The sequence below is a fragment of the Mobula birostris genome, chromosome 1 (genome assembly GCF_030028105.1).
Source record: "Mobula birostris isolate sMobBir1 chromosome 1, sMobBir1.hap1, whole genome shotgun sequence".
Classification (NCBI taxonomy): domain Eukaryota; kingdom Metazoa; phylum Chordata; class Chondrichthyes; order Myliobatiformes; family Myliobatidae; genus Mobula; species Mobula birostris.
The window spans coordinates 117,947,656-117,970,076 of NC_092370.1; the positions used below are offsets into that span (position 1 = coordinate 117,947,656).

The 22,421-nt window shown below is 46.1% G+C and overlaps 1 protein-coding gene across 6 annotated transcripts in view; it reads left to right on the plus strand.

The window, feature by feature from the left end:
- Positions 1-22,421, plus strand: part of col14a1a (collagen, type XIV, alpha 1a) — a 273,774-nt gene that overhangs the window by 120,412 nt on the left and 130,941 nt on the right. For all 6 annotated transcript variants that reach the window (XM_072261042.1, XM_072261032.1, XM_072261062.1 and 3 more), the window contains exons 7-11: positions 3,828-3,947; positions 7,773-7,937; positions 9,101-9,262; positions 11,899-12,056; positions 14,176-14,305. In XM_072261042.1, the coding sequence (XP_072117143.1) occupies positions 3,828-3,947; positions 7,773-7,937; positions 9,101-9,262; positions 11,899-12,056; positions 14,176-14,305 (735 nt within the window). The remainder of the gene's footprint in view (positions 1-3,827; positions 3,948-7,772; positions 7,938-9,100; positions 9,263-11,898; positions 12,057-14,175; positions 14,306-22,421) is intronic.

Here is a 22,421-nt window from a genome sequence, read left to right on the forward strand (position 1 = left end):
ATCATTATCTCAACTAGACCCAGGTTTCCAAACACCTTTACCTGTAACAGGACCATGTTCCTCATTATCATCAACTATTCTACAACCAGGTTCCTGACCATCATTGTCAGAGGATCCCAAACACCATCATTGCCTGAAGCAGAACCAGGTTCCTGACTGTTATTGCCTATAGCTGAACCAGGTTCCTGACTATCATCGGCAGGTGCCAAAAACATCTGCCATTTCCTCTCTATTCTTGCACTCCTCCACCCCCCAGCCTGAACTAAAAACTTCCAAAGCAAAATTCTGCAGATGCAGGAAACTGAAAATAAAGATATGCAACTTTCAGCAGGTTGGGCAGTATCTGTGGAGAGAAAAAGCAAAAAAGGTGTTTATGACCTTTTCCATTTCTGATGAAAAGTCATTTAGCTGAACTATTGACTCTGTTTCTTTCTCCATAGACGCTGCATGACGTGCTGAGTTTTTTTTGTCTGTTTTTTATTTGTGTATTGCAAGTCCTTCCCCCACCCCATCCCCCTGTAAGTTGGCAGGTCTCAATAATGTTACCCATATTTGTAAGTGTAATTTAGACTTTGATGTTTGTGCAAAGCAGATGGAATCCTGTCACTTTTGAGTTGAGTGACACCAGTGTTAAAAGTAGAGCCTATGATATATGGCCATTGTAAAACTAGCTGATGTGATGCTGCCAATGTTGAATATCTGATTGTTCTAACAGTTTTGTTATCCTGTGAAATTAATGCTATTTTCCTACCCTTCCTGGGCTATGTGGTGGTGGAGATACGGGGCTTGACCAGAGGGGTTGAGCAGAGATCTCAATTGACTGTGGTCCTCAGTGCAATGAATTATCAGGGGAAAAACACCTCGATAGTCAGAAATCAGGTGCAGTGTGTAATGGGAAGGATTTTCCATTTCCCTGTCGAGTGGGAGGGGTTTTTGTGAGGGGTCAGTGTGAGTGGGGGAAATGGGATGTGGGAGTGGGGAACTACTGAAGCAAATGCAGTGAGACTGAGAGTTTCAACATTCACTGAAGCTGTGCCTGCCTTTGGTTGAATATAGCAGATGTAATTAGATAACTGGCACTTACCGCCGTCACCCCTGTGACAGACCCCTGTTATATGGGTGGAACCTGAAACTGGAGGGGTTAACCTTCTGTTGTGTTAATTCCAGTGGGGGGGGGGGGTGCTCTGGCCATTTCTCAGCTGAGTCAGTGTCCCACCACTCACCCGTACTCTTGTTCCTGAATTAGTCTCATTTCTGTGATACTACACTGAGACTACAGCAGAGAAAGCGCCTCCTCTGCTGTGTACTAGTGTTGATGGCCGACAACAGTTCCTCTTACCTCCCTCCATCTCCCATCCCTCTCCTACCCTCCTTGTATTCCTCCCCCTCTTGGGTTTATCCATCTTTCAACTGAACGCCTCTCGGCCATCCATTTCAACCCCTTCCTGCAGGAATAAGCTCTCCCACTCTCAGCATAATACTGCTCCTGTTAGTTTATTCAGCATTTCACCTTCTCTGTATCTACTTTACCAAGGTGGTTCATGATGCATTTTCTCTGTTTTTCTGGGTTAGGGGTCTTCCCTCATTTCCTCCTGTTAATTTCGTTCATCCATTCTGATACTCAGCCTCAGCTTTCCCTTTCTTGAATGCACCACTCTCTGGCTGGGTGGCTGTATCACTACCTTTGGGGAGCTCCTGTCCTCAGGGTGAGGGCAAAGACTGCCAAGTGCTTTCTGCTGTTGCTCTTACTACTCAGAAAGCAAACCTTCCTTGGGAGGCTAAAGAAATTTGGCATGTCCTCATTGACCCTATTGTCAACAGTTTTGGGCCCCTTATCTCAGAAAGGATGTGTTGTCATTGGAGAGAGTCCAGAGGAGGTTTATGAGGATGATTCTGGGAATAAAGGGGTTAACATATGAGGTGCGTTTGGCAGCTTTGGGCCTGTACTCACTGGAATTTAGAAGAATGTGGGGGGGGGGTTGGTGGAATCCCATTGAAACCTACTGAATGTTGAAAGGACTAGATAAGGTGGATGCGGAGAGGATGTTTTCTATGATAAGGGTATCCAGAACTAGAAGGCACAGCCTCAAGATTGAGGGGTGACCTTTTGGAACAGAAGTAAGGATGAAATTTTTTAGCCAGAGTGGTTAATCTGTAGGATGCTTTGCCACAGACTGTGGTATATTCAAAGTGGAAGTTGATAGACTCCTGATCGGTTGGGCATCAAGGGATATGGTGAGAGGGCAGGTATATGGGGTTGAATGGGACCTGGGGTCAGCTATGATGAAATGGCGAAGCAGACTTGATGGGCTGAATGGCCTAATTCTGCTCCTATGTCTTATGGACCCTCACCAATTTTTATAGATACTCTACAGAAAGTATCCAGATTTGTCACAGCATGGTATGGCAACTGCTGCCTGAGACCACAAGGAACTGCAGAGTTATGGCATCATGGAAATCAGCCTCCCCTCCGTGAATTCTGTCCATACTTCTCACGACCTCAATAAAGCAACAAACATAATCAAAAACCCCACCCACCCTGGACATTCTTCTTTTTCCCCCTCCTTCCATTGGACAGGAGGTACAATAGATTGATAGTACATGCCCTTGGGCTCAAAGACAGCTTCTATGCTGGTGTTATAAGGCTATTGAGTGGTCATTTTGTACAATAAATAATTGACCTCTCACTCTACCTCGTTAGGCCCTTGCATAACGCTATATTCTGCATTCTGATGTCGCCGTTCCCTTGTCACTACCTCAATGCACTGATGCGATTAAATGGTCTGTATGGATGGCATGCAAAAACAAAGCTTCTCCCTGCACCTTGGTACATGTGACAACAATCAGCCAATTTGCCAAATCCTTCCTAGATCCTGAGCCTCCACCAGGGTCCCCAGCTGAGGGTCTGGTACACCACTGAACCTCTGTGATGCTGGAGCCCACTGGGTTATCGCTCTGTTATTTCATGGAGTCATGAAATGTGCCAGCCCACTCAGCCCATCAAGCCAATGCTAGCTCTTTGAAGCTCCACTGCTTCACTTTAACCCTGTGATTGCTTCCTCTTCAAGAATATGTCATCTTCTTGGTTGCAAGTTTGTGTTGAATTGGCCTGCACTGCTCTTTCAGGAAGAACATCCCAGCTCACAGTTTAAGATAACTCTCACTTTCCCTGAAATTTATCTCCGCTGACCCTCTTGCAGCAGGAGCCCATGTACTGATTTATTCCCTTAAAAACCTCTATTTAACCTGCTCTTCTACGAGCAGAGCAGCCCCAAATGTACTCGTCTCTGCACTGAACTCCCTTGCATTTGACTGTACTCTATGCAGCAGTGATATTAGCTGCTGAAGGTTTGGTCTCGGCATCAGTGAGAATAAGGAGGCAAAAGTCAGCTTGAGGCTACAATTAAAAACAGACTTTAAATGGTTAATGAAGAGACACTGATGTTTTGCTCTTTGACTGTTTAATAGTTTCCTGGATTTCATTATGAGGTAAATGAAATGGTTATCAGAGCCGCAGGCAAGGGTTTGTTTCGCCTCTGGGCCAGCAGCTGTGTTTGGAAATGATTCATGAATCGCCCCTCTGCTCCCCGGAACACCAAATTACTCTGTGTAAACTTCACATTAACAATAATGCAAAGTTACTGAATTGTGTGATTGAATTCCATTAAGTGGACTGAATGGAAGGTTCACTCTGTGTTATGTAGTGAGTTCTGCTTCAAGCAGGCAAAGCTGATTTGCTTCCCCCCCCCCCGCCACTGAATATGCACTTGTGTTGATTGAGCAACGTCCAGCTGGTATATTCTGAGCTTGCTGTCCACTTGTTTCAGGATTGGCTCAGTACAGTGGAGACCCACGGATAGAATGGAATCTAAATGAATATACCACAAAGGAGGCTGTACTGGATGCTGTCAGAAACCTGCCTTACAAGGGCGGCAACACGCTCACAGGTACTGTCTCTTGTCCAGGTGACCCACTGCATAATGGCTGTCATCTTGGGGACCATAGGCAAGCTTATCAGTTCCAGTTGTTTCCATGTATTAAATCAGAATGATGAACTATACACAAGAGATGTTGGAAATCTTGAGGAACACACATAAAGTGCATCTATGGAGAGGAATAAATAGTCGATGTCTCAGGCCGAGGCACCTCATTGGGACTGGAGAGGAAGGGGGGAAGAAGCAGAACGAGTAGTTGGGGGGAGGAAAAGGAATACAATCTGGTAGGTGATAGGTGAACCAGGTGATGGATAAAGTGGGTGGGGGGGGTGAAATAAGCTGGGATGTGATTGGTGAAAGAGGTAAAGGGCTGAAGAAGAAGGAATCTGATAGGAGAGGACAGTGTCTATGGGAGAAAAGGAAGGAAAAAGAGCACCAGAGGGAGATGATGGCCCGATCGGGAGAAGACAAGGATTAAGAGGAGAATGGAAAAAGAGAGAAGGGAGATGGGGAGAGAAATTACCATAAGTTAGAGAAATTGATCTTCATACCATCAGGTTGGAGCCTACCCTGATGCAATGTGAGGTGTTGCTCCTCCAACCTGAGTGTGGCCTCATCATGTCAGTAGCGGAGGCCACGGACTGACTTGTCTGAATGGGAATGGGAAGTTGAATTCAAATGAGTGGCTACCGGGATATCCCACCGTTTGTGGTGGATGAGTCAGAGGTTTGGGTTCAAGTCTGATACTCGCAGTGCAGTACTAACAGAGCATTGCACAGTCAGTGTTTCCCATTTCAAATAAGATATTCAGCTACAGATGGGGCCGGAGTTAAATATCTTAACCAGAAGCTGCCATTTCCAGCAACGTGATACACACTCAGTGCTGTGCTGGCGTAAGGGGGCAAAGTGACTGTCTTTAAACTCCAGAGTGGGATTTGAAAATCCAAAACTCAAACATGCAAAGGTACTTGGGAGTCCTTATGCAGAACACCCTGTAGGTTAACTTGCAGGTTGAGTCAGTGGTGCGGAAGGTAAATGTAATGTTAGCATTCATTTCAAGAGGGCTTGAATGCAAGAGCAGGGATGTAATGCTGAGGTTTTATAAGGCACTGGTGAGGCCTCACCTTGAGTATTGTCAACAGTTTTGGGCTCCTCATCTAAGAAAAGATGTTTGCATTGGAGAGGGTCCAGAGGAGGTTCACAAGGATGATTCCAAGTGTGAAAAGGTTATCATACGAGGAGCGTTTGGTAGCTCTGGGTCTGTACTCACCCGAACTTAGAAGGATGAGGGGGATCTCATTGAAACCTTTTGAACGTTGAAAGGCCTAGACAGAGTAGATGCAGAAAGGACGCTTCCCATGGTGGGGAGAGTCTAGGACAAGAAGGCACAGCCTCGGGATAGAGGGGTATCCATTTAAAAAGGAGATGCGGAGAAATTTCTTTAGCCAGAGAGTGGTGAATTTGTGGAATTTGTTACCACAGGCAACTGTGAAGGCCAGGTCATTGGGTGTATTTAAGGCAGGGATTGATAGGTTCTTGATTGGCCACGGCATCAGAGGTTATGGGGAAGAAGGCTAGGTAGTGGGGTTGAGGAAGGGAAAAAAGGATCAGCCATGATTGAATGGTGGAGCAGACCCAATTTCAAATGGCCTAATTCTGCTCCTATGTCTTATGGTCTTAGAAAGGATTTTATTTAATTTGGCACCATGTTCAGCACAACACTGTGTGCTGACGGGCCTGTTTCTGTACTGTATTACCCTATGCTTTGTTCTGTAAGTTGTGAAAGGTGCCATAGAAATCCAAGGCTTTCTATTGTGATGAACTTAGGGAGAAGTCAGAGGGCTGTTTTATTATGGACAAAGAGAGAGTTGAGTGAAATGACGCCTGGAGTTTGTGAGACATTTGCATCCCACAGTCACAAGCTGTTCTGTGAAGAGAATTTTGGAAAGATGCACAAGGAAACGAGTGGGTGTTCTGCTATTTCCATTCAATTTACTCATGTGCTGATGGTAACCAGCATGTTACTGTAGGGCTGGCGTCTGTGCCTTGTTCTGTGAATTGGTTCCAACATAACCTTGTAGGTCAATAAAAAAACTGCAGATGCTGGAAATCTGGAACAAAGACAGAAGGTGCTGCAGATACTCAGTAGGTCAGACAGCGTCATTGGAGGGAGGAACAGTCATCTGTCAGGGCGTTGGGTCTGCGGTCCTTTGTCTGGATTCATTTCAGAACCCAAACACAAAACCAGGCTGATGCAGACAGTGCGCACCAGTCTGGTGTCAGTTGCTCTTGCACTTCCTCATCTCCTGCACTCCAGCCTTTGTGAACGAGTCTACAAGCACTGTGTCCTAAACCCTGGAATTTCTATCCTAGACCTCTTTCTCTAATTCACTATGTTTCCAAAATCGCATGGCTGATCGAGTTTTTGTTCATCTGTCCCATTGCCTCCTGTGTCCGAAGCTCAAATTACTGATAGGCTAAGTTACAGCACGGTGTTGAGGTATTAGTGACCCAGAGCACTAGATCATTGATCTGGAGATGTGAGATCAAAGCCCACAGCAGCAGCCCATGAAAATCACATTTGGTTTATTGAATCTGGGTTTGAATAGAAGTTGGTCATGGTAAGGCTGACCATGACCTGTCTGATTATCGTAAAAACTTCTCTCATTCACTGATGTCCTTCCAGGGAGAGAAAGTCTGCTCCCTTAACATTGTCTGCCTTGTATGTAGCTCCAGATCCATGGCAAAGGCTCCTAATAATTCAGGGGGTATTAGGCTTGAACAATTAAGGTTGGTCTTGGGAGTGAAGTTCATATCTCAGAAACAAATAATCCCTGATGATGGAACAGGCTGAAAGGCTCGAATGAGCTCCTCCTCCTCCATCTCCAAATTAGTTACCATGGAAACCAAGGTGAGCCAGGTGAGGTCGAGCTGTTGCTTAGGCTCTTTGGTAACTGTATTAAACATTGTGGTGACTCTCTGGAAAGTCCAGCCCTGGAGGGTTTTGGAAGCTGGATCATTGGAGGCACTGAAGGAGGAAGCAGATAAATTTTGAAACATTGGGAAATTGTGGGTCATGTGGAGCTGGCAGAGAGAGGATCTTGAGGCCTAGGGCAGATCAGCCATGATCATATTGAATAGCGGGGCAGGTTTGAGAGGCTGAGTGGCCTAATCCTGCTCCTTTTTTTTAAACGTTCATTTGTTGTGGGAACAGGCAGCTCTATACATTCCCGAACCTGGTATCACACACAAAAAATGCTGGTGAACGTGGCAGGCCAGGCAGCATCAATAGGAAGAGGTACAGTCGACGTTTCGGGCTGAGACGTCTTGGCCCAAAACGTCGACTGTACCTCTTTCTATAGATGCTGCCTGGCCTGCTGCGTTCACCAGCAATTTTTTGTGTGTGTTACTTGAACTTCCAGCATCTGCAGATTTCCTCCTATTTGCCTAACCTGGTATGATCATTTCTGATGTGTGTCCTGGACTGGTGTCATTAGGGATAGAAACTGAGGTGCGGCTCAATTGAAATTGAGATAGAAATGTGTGTGGAGGTAGAATTCCTCACACTCTTCTGCACAGGATTACAAGATGTAAAAGTATGATGCTGGACAAAGTCAATGGGTCTGGCAGCATCTGTAGAGGGAAATGGACAATGATTCGGGTCAAGCCCCTTCATCTGGACTCAAGTCTAACTGTCTGTTAGGTTGCCTGAAAGATTGACAGGAACTGAGTAGATATGTTCCTCTAATATCCAGATAATAGCATGTGCAGGCCCTTGTACCTCCGGGTTGCCCCTTGTACCGCCATTCTAACTTGTCTCTTTGCACCTGCTTTTAGGCCTCGCTCTAACTTACATCCAGGAGAATAGTTTTAAACCCGAGGCTGGATCCAGAGCCGGAGTGCCGAAGATTGGGATCTTGATCACAGATGGCAAATCGCAGGATGATGTTTTCCCGCCGGCTAAAAGCTTACGGGATGCGGGCATCGAGCTCTTTGCCATAGGTAGGTTGCTGCGGGTCCCTCCTTTCTCTGGCAGGGTGTGACCTGTGCAATTGCTGGTGATTTTTTCCATACATCAGGTTGAAGTGGGCTGGCGGGCTTCTCCCAGGGGTTTATTCAGCACTGTAATTTGTGTGTTAGTGAGTCCTGCGTAAGCAGACTCGGTCAAAAAGTAGGTGGATTTCTAAAAGGCTCAGGAGAGCTCTTTGTACGCCGTGCAGCAGAATCCCTCAGAAGTAAGGCAACATCCTCAGCATTTCCTGAATGCCTGGCCTGTGACTGCACAGCATAGAGGAATTCCTTGGAAGTCGGAGAGAACCTTGGATCGGCACAGTGGGAGGACTGAAGGCTTTGCTTCAGCCGTGCACGTCATCCTAAACAGCCCATCTCCCCATCCCATCAGCCACCTCCAGAGACTGTGCACGTCATCCTAAACAGCCCATCTCCCCATCCCATCAGCCACTTCCAGAGACCTTGCACGTCATCCTAAACAGCCCATCTCCCCATCCCATCAGCCACCTCCAGAGACCGTGCACGTCATCCTAAACAGCCCATCTCCCCATCCCATCAGCCACTTCCAGAGACCTTGCACGTCATCCTAAACAGCCCATCTCCCCATCCCATCAGCCACCTCCAGAGACCATGCACGTCATCCTAAACAGCCCATCTCCCCATCCCATCAGCCACCTCCAGAGACCGTGCACGTCATCCTAAACAGCCCATCTCCCCATCCCATCAGCCACTTCCAGAGACGGTGCACGTCATCCTAAACAGCTCATCTCCCCATCCCATCAGCCACTTCCAGAGACCATGGGTCCCACTTTGGACTCATCACAGAACAGGAGTGGAAGGCAGCCTTCCCCGGTCCTGAGGGACTATCTGGGAAACCCTTCCAGCTGTGGGCCAGCTGCTCGTGTGGTGTTATTCCAGGCACAAAGATTTTCCTGCTGATATGGATATTTAGAGTGATGGAGACACGTAACAGAAAGAGCCTCTTTGCCCATCTTGATCATTACTGGGTTGATAATTCCCCATTTGATTGAGAACTATTTATAGCACATGGAAGGATGCTTTTGAAAATGTGGCCTTTGCAGGTCTCGCTGCATTGTTAATGTCGCTGGGTTGTAATGTCACTGCTTTGTTTCACTGTCTCCATTGCAAAATAGGTGTGAAAAACGCAGACGCAAACGAGCTGAAGGCAATAGCCTCCGAGCCTGACGAGACACACGTTTACAACGTGGCTGACTTCAACATCATGAACACGATCATTGAAAGCCTCACAAAGACGGTGTGTGCACGCGTGGAAGAACAGGATAAAGAGATAAAGGGTATGGAACTGTTTATCTGTGTTCTGCCTCAGTGTAATAGTGTTCTGCCCCAATGGTAATAATTGCAATGTTGGCTGGACAATCAATGATCAATTGGCTGAATGTACATAATCAAAGACCCTGCCTGCCCCAGAAATTCTCTTCATTTCCCTTGGGTAGGAGGTACAACAGCTTGGAAGTACATGCATCCAGGACAGCTTCCATCCTGACGTTACAAGACGATCGAATGGTCGCCTGGTACAATAAAATAGACTCTTGGACTCACAGTTTATATCATCATGGCCTTGCACCTTGCTGTCTGCCTATATGGCACGTTCCCTGTAACTGTAACACTTTATTCTGCATTCTGTGTTTCTCTTGTTTTACTTCAATGTGCTGTTGTAATGAGTCTGTCTGGATGGCATGCAAAACAAAAGTTTTCACTGCACTTCAATAATAAACCGATTTACCAATGTTAATTTTAAAAAGTTCACTTTCCATTTTTTTGTAAGTTTCAGTGACTGTAACCATCTATTTGATGTGAGTTTTGCATGAAAGAAAGTGTATTTCTCTCATTCTTTCTGTTTAATGTCCGCCTCTTTCTTTCCTTCTCTCCCTCTGTCTGCATCTTATCCACAGTTTTAAGTTTGTGGGTAGGAACCCACTGATTCCTTTCTCACTCCCTTACACTGACGGCTTTGTTAAAAAGAAATTTATCTCTGTCGCTGATGTAAATGTTGCAAAGGGCTGAGGGGAACATTCTAGATGCTGATGAAAATAGTGCACAGCAGGTATCGCCCCCCTCACACTCAGTCTGTACTTTTCTTGGGCTGAACAAGGAATTTGTTCCCGCACTCATCATATAAATGTCAAATATATGCAATTACAAAGAAAGCACACAGCGCCTCTACTTCCTAAGGAGTCTGCAGAGATTTGGCATGTCATCGAAAGCCTTGACAACCTTCTACAGATGTGTGGTGGAGAGCGTGCTGACTGGCTGCGTTACGGCCTGGTATGGGAACACCAATGCCTTTGAGCAGAAAATCCTACAAAAGGCAAATGATTCAGCCCAGTACGTCATGGGTAAAGCCATTGAGCACATCTATATGAAAGGCAGCATTCACCATCAAAGATCCTGACCAAGGACGTGCTCTTTTCTCGCTGCTGCCAACAGGTAGAAGGTACAAGTGCATCAGGACTCACACCACCAGATTTGAGAACAGTTACTACCCCACAACCGTCAGGCTCTTGAACGTTCATTATATTTCTGATGTTCCCTCAACCTGTAATCTCACTTTAAGGGCTCTTTATTTTGTTATTTCATGCTCTCATTATTTATTACTATTCATTTATATTTGCATTTGCATAGTTTGTTGTTCATTGATCCTGTTTACAGTTACTATTCTATAGATTTGCTGGGTATGCCAGCGGGAAAAAGAATCTCAGGGTTGTATGTGGTGACAAGTATGTACTCTGATAATAAATTTTACTTTGAGCTTTGAATTTTGTCACTATTTAATTGACAATTCTGATTTGAATTGCCCTACCAGATCATGATGAGAGGTCTCGGCCGAAAACGTCAGCTATTTATTCCCATTCAAAGATGCTGCCTGACCTGCTGAGCTCCTCCAGCACATTGGGTGTAATGCTCTAGATTCCCAGCATCCGCACTACCTCAGGAGTCATGATGCAACCTACCAGGATTCTTTCAACAATACATCTGTAGAAGTTTGTCTGAGTGCTCATTGACATGCCAAGCCTCCTTAAACTTCTGTGAAGGTGAAGACACTGGTGTGCCATCTGATATGTTAATGCCCAGGATTTTAAAGCTGTTGATTCTCTCCACCACCGATTTCCCCCTTCCCCCCCGAAAATCGCTGCATATTTTCCCACTTTCCCCTTCTGAAGTGAACAATCAGCTCTTTAGTTTTACTGATGCTGAGTGATTGGTTGCAGTACCACTTCAACCAGGAGCCCAATCTCTCCCCCGTACGCGACTGATCAGCACCCGCGAGCCACCCACCGACAGTAGTGTCATTGGTGAGGGTTCACGCCCTACTACAGAGACTTGGGCTTCAGTTGGGAGTAATACACTACATAGAGAGGGCGGGACTACCGAGATAACCATATCTTGGCTGAACTGGTAAAGTATGTCTGCATGTCTTTAGTAAGCAGCTGGCTGTAGAGCTGGTAGCTAGGGTTCTATGAGGTGAAATCTGACGTGGAAAAGCAAGCTGATCTCTTCAAATTAAAGCAACTATCCAACCCCAATTCCAAAATGTATTTAATGAAGGTCTTGTTAAATAAACTTTCACCACTCGTGTGCCAGCTCTCTTAACATTTTGAAAAGCAAGTCTGTTGCCCCTAGTAACAAGCAGATTTTTGGAGGAACTCACCATGGCAGGCAGCATCTATAGAAAAGAATGTATAGTCGACGTCTCGGGCCAAGATACTTCATCTGGACCCTAGTTAACCCTAGTAGTCTGTGCAGTTTAATCCCACATCATCACAGAATTCAGACTGGCTGCTTATTATCAGGTTGCTGTATATGGGCTCCTGCAGTGAAGTGGGCATTGATTATTATATGAAGGGTTTGGGATGTCTTGCAGATGTGTAAAGTGCTATAGAAATGCCTTTGTTAATCTCACTGTCCTTAGAAGCAACGGGAAGCGTGACTTCAGCCCCAGAGGCACCCACGGACCTCATCATCACTGATATCACTGCTCGGAGTTTCCGTGTCAGCTGGTCACATGCACCAGGGAACGTGGAGAAATATCGCGTAGTCTATTACTCCACCACAGGTCAGCCAGAAGAGGTACTTCAACTGCAAACTCCTAACTTTGAGGTGGTACAGAAGATATTAAAGAAGCAAAATACTGCAGATGCTGTTGAACAGAAACACAATCAGAAAGAGCTGTAAACACTGAGCACGTCAGGCGGCATCAGGGGAGAGAGAAGCAGAGTTAACAATTCAGCTCAATCTATTGCCAGAACTAGCAAATGTTTAAGATAAAGTGGGTATTAAGTAGTGATGCAGTGAGAGGAAAGGAGTTGCAGGATGGTGAGCAAGAGATTAAAATACAGAAGACATAATCAGAGACACAGTGAGATAAGTACAGGTAGAGGAGCTGTATCCAGGGGTATATATGATACAGTAGATCAGAGCGGGAGGTGTTTGAAAAATAGGGCAGTAGTGTTGATCAGAAATTATAATATGCCTAACTATATTAGTGTGGTTATACACGTTGGGTTGAGCACGCCTATAAAGTACATTTTGTGTTAGAACATGGAACATGGAACGGTACAGCAGAGGAATGCCCATGATGATATGTCAAACTTACTAAATTAGTAATTAAACCATAACTATCCCTTTTGTCTATATGATATCCACATTCCTTCATTCTCTGCACATTTCAGTGCATTTCTAAGAGTCTCATATTTGCTTCTACCACTATTCCTGGCAGTGCATTCCAGGCACCCACCACTCTTAAAAAAGAACTTCCCCTTCACTTCCCCTTTGAATTTACCCCTCTCACCTAAATGTTTACCCTCCACTGTCAGATATTAAATGCACCCCCTCCACTGTCAGATATTAAATGCACCCCCTCCACTGTCAGACATTAAATGCATGCCCTCCAGTGTCAGACATGAAGTGCACACCCTCCAGTGTCAGACATGAAGTGCACGCCCTCCAGTGTCAGATATTAAATGCTTACCCTCCACTGTCGGATATTAAATGCACGCCCTCCACTGTTGGACATTAAATGTACACCCTCCACTGTCAGATACTAGCTGCTTCACCACCTCTTGTGATATTACAAACCTCTATCAGATCTGCCCTCAGCTTCTGCTGCTCCAGAGAAAGCAGCCCAGGTTTGTCCAGCCTGTCAGAGTATGGAGGCAGCTGCTGATAGCAGGCTTTTAATGGCTGCTAGTTTAACTCTCATTTATTCTGGGAAGGTTACCATGGGTCAGAATCCAATATCAGGCAGGAGCAGGTAATGGCCCCTGAACCTGATGAGGTCTTTCAGGCCAGTGTCCCATAAACAACTGCTGGGTGCCTGAGCCAATTTACCAGGCTCTGTGTAACTGTAGGGCCTAGTTCTAATTCTGAGATGCAGTTCTCCAGTCCTGCTCTCCCACCTGTTCCACTGATTTTCCCTTAATGCTTTGAAGACTGCCGTCAAATTCCCTTTGTAAGTCTAGGCTGCAGTGAATACAACAATAGTTTCTATAATTTCTTTAAGTAATTTCAATCAAATTTGTAAATGTATTCTGAACTGATTCTGGTTTGATTTTGTTCTTTGACTGTATTGCTCTGCTTTGGGGTACCTTGTTTCTATGTAAATCTAAGTTGTTCATGATTCATGCTGGGCTCTGGGCTATGTAGGAGGTAGGAAAGGGTGAGATTGATTGTAGAGTAGGTCTGTACTGATTGGCACAACACTGTGGACCAAAAGGCCTATGCTATGCTTTACTGTTTTATGTTCTACGTTCCATATTGGATATAGCTTGTACCTAGTTCCACTTGCAAGGGGTCTTATTAAATATTATCCTTGTTCAAAGAAAGTAGGGATGTTTCACCACTCGTTTGCACACCAGGGGCAATTTGTAGCTGCCAATTAGCCCAACAACCCACATGTCTTTGGACTGCGGGGGAAACTGGAACACCAGGGGAAAAGCCACAGGGTGACGAGGTGAGCATGCAAACTCCACACAGACAGTGCCAGAGGTCAGGTTGAACCTGGGTTGCTTCATTTGTAACGCAGCAGCTCTGACTGAGCTTTACAGTGCTGCATACACCTTATCAAGCCCCATAATACTTCTGTATGTCTCAGTGTGAGGAATCGGATGGTCATGGCGTAGGAATACAGGAATGATATTATGGTGGCACAGATAAAATGCATGCGTCTCTCTTTCTCTTTCACTTCTAGGTGGTTGTGGATGGGACAGAGTCTACTGCTGTCCTCCAGAATCTGATGTCCCTGACGGAGTATCAGATCGCAGTGTTTGCCGTTTACACTAAGGCTGCAAGTGAAGGTCTTCGAGGCGCAGCAACTACACGTAGGTATCACATGGCTAAGCTTCAACTCCTCATTAAAGCCAGAGCCAGACCTTCCTGAAAACTGGCCTCTCCTCCAGTGACTCCTTCTACACTTCCCGCTGCCTCGAGGAAGCCACCGACATAATCAAAGAGCCCTACCACCTGGCCATTCTCTCTTCTCACCCCCTTCACCAGGCAAAACGTACAAAATAGCTTGAGTACCACCAGGACCAGGAAAGCGGCTAGTGCGTGAGTGGGCCAATGAAGGAGTGGAGCTTTGAGGCATTGACTCGAGAGATTCTGGCAGTTTTGGCAGTTGGTCTGTGCAATCAAGTCAATCAAGATTTGAATAGATCAGCAGAAAGCCATTGATTAGACAATCGAGATTTGAATAGCTCAGACTCAGCAGAAAGCAGCTGATTGGGCAGTCGAAGTCAGGTGACCAAACATTTTGAAAAGCTCAAACAGATAAATAGAGGGATAGCTCAAGCGAAGCGGCCTGTGCGTGAGTGGGCCAGTGAAGGAGTGGAGCTTTGAGGCTTTGACTCGAGAGGCTTCGACGAGAAGAGGCAGAGGACGAGCTTGTTCCCAGTTAGTTTTTACAATGTCTCCTGAGATGGTGATGTGCCTCTCATGTGAGATGTGGCAGTCTTGGGGGAACTCCTCTCTCCCGCAGAGTCACATCTGTCAGAAGTGCATACGGCTGGGCGATCTGGAAGACCGTGTCAGGAATCTGGAGCAGCAGCTGGATGACCTTTGACTCATAAGGGAGAATGAGGCAGTCATAGATGAGAGCTACAGGGAGGTAGTCACACCTAGGCTGTCGGAAGCAGGTCATTGGGTGACAGTCAGACGGGGGAAACCGAAGGTGAGCAGACAGGTAGTGCAGAGCACCCCTGTAGCCATTCCCCTGAATAATAAGTTTACCATTCTGGATACTGTTGGCGGGGACGGCCGACCAGGTGTGAGCCATGGTGGCAAGGCCTCTGGCACTGAGTCTGACCCTGTGGTGCAGAAGGGTGGGAGAGCTGTGGGAGAAGAGGAGAGCTGTTGTCATTGGAGACTCTATAGTCAGGGGAGCAGACAGGAGGTTTTGTGGATGTGAGAAGGACACCCGCATGGTTTGTTGCCTCCCGGGTGCCAGGGTCCGGGATGTCTCTGACCGGGTGCACGACATCCTCGTACGAGAGAGAAAGCAACCAGAAGTCGTGATACATGTTGGGACCAACAACATAGGCAGGAAGAGGGATGAGGTCCTGAAGTGTGAGTTTCGGGAACTAGGCAGAAGGCTGAAGAACAGGACCTCAAGGGTGGTGTTCTCAGGATTGCTACCAGTGCTACGTGACAGTGATGGTAAGAATTGGAGGAGATGGCAGTTGAATGCGTGGCTGAGGAGTTGGTGCAGGGAGCAGGGTTTTGGATTTTTGGATCATTGGGATCTCTTCTGGGGAAGGTGGGACCTGTACAGATTGGATGGGTTGCACCTGAACTCGAGGGGGAGCAATATCCTTGCAGGTAGGTTTGCTAGCGTGGTTCGGGAGGGTTTAAACTAATTTGCAAGGGGGATGGGACCCAGAGCGATAGAGCAGTGAAAGAAGTGCATGGAGTAAAGCCAGATCTAACATATAGAGAGGCTTTGAGGAAAGAGAAGCAGAATAAACGGTGTAAAGACAGTAAGGTAGAAGGGCTGAAATGTGTGTACCTCAATGCAAGAAGCATCAGGAACAAAGGTGATGAACTGAGAGCTTGGATACATACATGGAATTATGATGTAGTGGCCATTACAGAGACTTGGCTGGCACCAGGGCAGGAATGGATTCTCACTGGATTTCAGTGCTTTAAAAGGGATAGAGAGGGCAGAAAAAGGGGAGGAGGGTTGGCACTACTGGCCAGGGATACTATTACAGCTACAGAAAGGGTGGGTAATGTAGCAGGATCCTCTTTTGAGTCCATATGGGTGGAAGTCAGGAACAGGAAGGGAGCAGTTACTCTATCGGGGGTATTCTATAGGCCCCCTGGTAGCAGCAGAGATACAGATTGGGAGGCAGGTTTTGGAAAGATGCAAAAATAACAGGGTTGTTATCATAGGTGACTTTAACTTCCCTAATATTGATTGGAACCTGATTAGTTCCAAGGGTTTAGATGGGGCAGAGTTTGTTAAGTGTGTCCAGGACGGATTCCTGTCACAGTATGTGGACAGGCCGACCAGGGGGAATGCCATACTAGATCTAGTACTAGGTAATAAACTGGGTCAGGTCACTGATCTCTCAGTGGGTGAGCATCAGGGGGACAGTGACCACTGCTTCCTGGCCTTTAGCATTATCATGGAAAAGGATAGAATCAGAGAAAGGAAAATTTTTAATTGGGGAAGGGCAAATTATGAGGCTATAAGGTTAGAACTTGCGGGTGTGAATTGGGGTGATGTTTTTGCAGGGAAATGTACTATGGACATGTGGTCGATGTTTAGAGATCTCTTGCGGGATGTTAGGGATAAATTTGTCCCAGTGAAGAAGATAAAGAATGGTAGGGTGAAGGAACCATGGGTGACAAGTGAGGTGGAAGATCTAGTCAGGAGGAAGAAGGCAGCATACATGAGGTTTAGGAAGCAAGGATCAGATGGGTCTATTGAGGAATATAGGGAAGCAAGAAAGGAGCTTAAGAAGGGGCTGAGAAGAGCAAGAAGGGGGCATGAGAAGGCCTTGGCAAGTAGGGTAAAGGAAAACCCCAAGGCATTCTTCAATTACGTGAAGAAAAAAAGGATGACAGGAGTGAAGGTAGGACCGATTAGAGATAAAGGTGGGAAGATGTGCCTGGAGGCTGTGGAAGTGAGCGAGGTCCTCAATGAATACTTCTCTTCGGTATTCACCAATGAGGGGGAACTTGATGATGATGAGGACAATATGAGTGAGGCTGATGTTCTGGAGCATGTTGATATTAAGGGAGAGGAGGTGTTGGAGTTGTTAAAATACGTTAGGACAGATAAGTCGCCGGGGCCTGACGGAATATTCCCCAGGCTGCTCCATGAGGCGAGAGAAGAGATTGCTGAGCCTCTGGCTAGGATCTTTATGTCCTTGTTGTCCACGGGAATGGTATCAGAGGATTGGAGGGAGGTGAATGTTGTCCCCTTGTTCAAAAAAGGTAGTAGGGATAGTCCGGGTAATTATAGACCAGTGAGTCTTACGTCTGTGGTGGGAAAGCTGTTGGAAAAGATTCTTAGAGATAGGATCTATAGGTATTTAGAGAATCATGGTCTGATCAGGGACAGTCAGCATGGCTTTGTGAAGGGCAGATCATGTCTAATAAGCCTGATAGAGTTCTTTGAGGAGGTCACTAGGCATATAGATGGGGGTGGTGCAGTGGATGTGATCTATATGGATTTTAGTAAGGCATTTGACAAGGTTCCACACGGTAGGCTTATTCAGAAAGTTAGAAGGCATGGGATCCAGGGAAGTTTGGCCAGGTGGATTCAGAATTGGCTTGCCTGCAGAAGGCAGAGGGTGGTGGTGGAGGGAGTACATTCAGTTTGGAGGATTGTGACTAGTGGTGTCCCATAAGGATTTCTTCTGGGATCTCTACTTTTCGTGATTTTTATTAACGACCTGGATGTTGGGGTAGAAGGGTGGGTTGGCAAGTTTGCAGACGATACAAAGGTTGGTGGTGTTGTAGATAGTGTAGAGGATTGTCAAAAATTGCAGAGAGACATTGATAGGATGCAGGAGTGGGCTGAGAAGTGGCAGATGGAGTTCAACCCAGAGAAGTGTGAGGTGGTACACTTTGGAAGGACAAACTCCAAGGCAGAGTACAAAGTAAATGGCAGGATACTTGGTAGTGTGGAGGAGCAGAGGGATCTCGGGATACATGTCCACAAATCCCTGAAAGTTGCCTCACAGGTGGATAGGGTAGTTAAGAAAGCTTATGGGGTGTTAGCTATCATAAGCCGAGGGATAGAGTTTAAGAGTCGCGATGTAATGATGCAGCTCTGTAAAACTCTGGTTAGGCCACACTTGGAGTACTGTGTCCGGTTCTGGTCGCCTCACTATAGGAAGGATGTGGAAGCATTGGAAAGGTTACAGAGGAGATTTACCAGGATGCTGCCTGGTTTAGAAAGTATGCATTATGATCAGAGATTAAGGGAGCTAGGGCTTTACTCTTTGGAGAGAAGGAGGATGAGAGGAGACATGATAGAGGTGTACAAGATAATAAGAGGAATAGATAGAGTGGATAGCCAGCGCCTCTTCCCCAGGGCACCATTGCTCAATACAAGAGGACATGGCTTTAAAGTAAGGGGTGGGAAGTTCAAGGGGGATATTAGAGGAAGGTTTTTGCACTGCCTGAGTCAGTGGTGGAGGCAGATACACTAGTGAAGTTTAAGAGACTACTAGACAGGTATATGGAGGAATTTAAGGTGGGGGCTTATATGGGAGGCAGGGTTTGAGGGTCGGCACAACATTGTGGGCTGAAGGGCCTGTACTGTGCTGTACTATTCTATGTTCTATGTTCAGGCTCGAGGACAATGTCTATCCTGCTGTGTTGAGACTTGAACAGCTCCATGTATGGTAGAGGTGAACTCTTAATCTCTCATTCTGCCTCATCATGGTTGTTACATTTTATTTGTCTACTTTCTCTGTAATTGTGACTCTATATTCTTCATCCTGTTTTAATTTTTTGCTACTTCTTTACACGTGTTTGGAATGATCTGTCTGGATGGCATGCAAAAAAAAGATTTTCTCCAATTATGAGAACTGCCAACCCTCTTGGAGTCTCCAGGAATTAAAGATTGGTCTCCTGGTCACTGCTTTTGTATGTCTCCTGGCCAATTCTCTGGATTCTTTGGTGGGTATTGTCTATTGCCTATTGCTCTGATCTGGGGGGGGAAATGGCTGATGGCTTTGGCAAGGGAAAGATTGGAAATGCTCAAGGAGTATTTAGGCAGCTGAGAATGGTGGGAGGTCGAGATCTCATGATATAATCTCTACATCTGAGGCAAGTCGGTAACATACGTAAATATCAACTCTGACATTTGCAACTTTAAATATCTGGGATTGAGAAACAGTTATGATTATGCATGGAATGCAGGAACAGTGCTGAAAACTTTTTTTTGTAATAAAGGTCAGCCAGTGGAAAGAAGGGTCTTACTGGAGACAAAGGTTTTGGCAGAGCCTATTCCTATAAAAGTCTGAAACAACTCACACAGTAATTCATCAATAATGCTTTGTAGCATTGGACAGAAGATTATTCATTGTTTACAAAATTAGACTACATGGCAGTCCCAGATTTGGTTTAAGGTCAAGTTCATTGATGTTAATCTATAAACCTGACAGCTGTAAGATCATTGTGGATATGGAAAGCAGACTTAGTTTTCTGGGAGGATCTAGAACCAGGCTCACTGAATAAATTTAGACTGAGATTAGGCAAGGGTTGTGGGTCTTTGGAATTTTTTTCTCTCAAATGGCTGTGGAAGCAGAGTGTTTGAATACTTCAATGGCAAAACTAGATTGCATCTTGATACGCAATGGATTGAAGGTGGGTAGGAATATGGAGCTGAGGCTACCATCACATTTGAAAAGGGCTGAATTGCCTTCTCCTCCCTCTGACTGATTAGCTTGTACAGACATTTTAAAGGATAAATTCATGATTGAACACTATACATAGAACAGTACAGCACATGAATTGGGCCATTATGTCCGTGCCAAGCATAGCACTAAATTAAACTAGATCTCTTCTGCCTGCTTCCGATCCATATGCCTCCATCCCCTGCACATTCCCGTGTCTGTCTAAAAGTGTCTGAGAGGCCACCTTTGCGTCTGGTTCTACCACCTCCCCTGACAGTCACCCACCTCTATCTGTTTTAAAAACTTGCCCTGTATATCTCCTTAAAGTATTCCCCTCTCATCTTCAATACATGTTCTTGTATCTTTGACGTTTCCATCCCGAGGGAAAGATTCTGACTTTCTACCCTAACCCTGCCTCTCATCATTTTATGAACCTCTGTCAGGTTTCCCCTCCACAGAAACCTATTCAGGTTTGTCCGTCTTCTCCTTATAGCGCGTGCCCTCTAAACAAGTTAAATGGATTAACTAGATAAATGCAGCTAACTGGAATGTTTTCCATTTAACCAGTGTAAACCTAAATTGCATGGTAGCCTTACAAAGCATGATGCCGGTTTGCAACTGGGAGCCAGAGCCAGTGCCATTGGCAAATGGAATTGCTGTCAATGTCACCGGGAATTGTCTCTTTACTGTTTCCAATTGGCTTTTTCCTTAAAGTAAGCTATTTTCAAGCTTTCTTTATTATTATATGTAGAGGCAGTTGGCAGTGTACTTGACATGACTGAGGCACTATTCTAAACATAACAAGGTAATATGATCTTGGCACTGAATCTCGGCTCGAATCCCACTGTAGTCACTTTAATGCATAGTTGGGGCTGACAGTCCCTGTGTACCAGGGTTAAAATTTGTCCCGAGCCTTGTGGCCCATCAGGCCGGTGAAGCGACTGAGAGTACAAGACTTTCCCCTGGATAGGATGCCAGTCTATTGCGAGGTTAACCCCATTTTCAGCTGGGTAGACTGGGGCAGTGTGTGGTTAAGTGCCTTGGCTGAGACTTGAACCCACGACCTTCAGATCATGAGCCCAACGCCCTAACCACTTGGCCACACACCATGTGTACCATTGCAGGAGTACTTTACTGTCTAGTGGAAGAGGTGCAAGGAACTTCCCAATGGTGTCCTGGCTACACTTACCCTTTGGAGCAATATTGTCAAGTCTGATAATCTGGTCAGTATCATATTGCTACTTGTGGGAGCTTGCTGTGCATAGGTTAGCTGATAGGTTTCCCCAGTCACCAAAAATAGAACCTGGTCCAGCCTCATGGATGCTAAGGCCAAGAAAGCACAGTAACACTTCTACATGCTCAGAAAGCGAAGGACGTCCCCAGTGACCCTCGCCCATTATTCCAGGTGCATTCTAGAAAGCAGCCTGTCCGATGCATCTCAGTGTGGTATTGCTGCCACTCTGCCCAAGTCTGAAAATAATTGCAGAGAATTGTGAACGCAGCCCAGTCCATCTCACAAACCAGTCATCACTACATGGACTCCATCTTCATTTCCAGCTGCCTCAGGAAAGCCGCCAGCATAGTCTAGGATGCCTCCAGCCCTGGGTGTTCTCCCTTCTCCCCTCTCCTGTCAGATAGAAGAACATACAGAAGACTGACATTTTACTACCTTAATGCAAGATGTATAGCATGAAATCACAAACAAGAGTGCACAGTCGTAAACAAACCACAAACAAAAGAAGCCTCCAGCTTCCACCCGGCCCTCAAATTCACCTAGTCCATTTCCAATGCTTCCCTTCCCTTTCTCAATCTCACTGTCTCGATCTCCAGAAACAGCTTGTCACTGATGTCTATTATAAATCAACGGACTCTCACAGCTACCTGAACTATACGTCGTCTCACCCTGCTACTTGTAAAAACACCATCCCCTTCTCTCAATTCCTCCGTCGCCGTTGCAGCCACTCTCAGGATGAGGCTTTTCATTTTAGAACGAAGGAGATGTCCTCCTTTTTCAAAGAAAGGGGCTTCCCTTCCTCCACCATCAACGCTGTCCTCAACCGCATCTCCTCCACTTCACACACGTCTGATCTTACCCCATCCTCCCTCCACCCTACCAGGGATAAGGTTCCTTTTGTCCTCACCTACCACCCCACCAGCCTCCGTGTCCAACACATAATTCTCCGAAATTTCCGCCCCCTCAATTGGATCCCACCACCAAACACATCTTCCCCTCCCCCCACTTTCTGCTTTGCACAGGGATTTCGCCCTATGCGACTCCCTTGTCCATTCATCCCTCCCCACTGATCTGATCTCCCTCCTGACACTTATCCTTGCAAGCAGAACAAATGCTTCACCTGCTTCTACACCTCCTCCCTCACTACCATTCAGGGCCCCAAACAGTCCTTCCAGGTGAGGCGACACTTCATCTGTGAGTCTGTTGGGGTCTTCTACTGTGTTCAGTGCTCCCGGTGTGGCCTCTTGTATATCGGTGAGACCCGACATAGATTGAGATACCGCTCTGCCGAGCATCTACGCTCTGTCCGCCAGAACAGGTGGGATCTCCCAATGGCCACCCATTTTAATT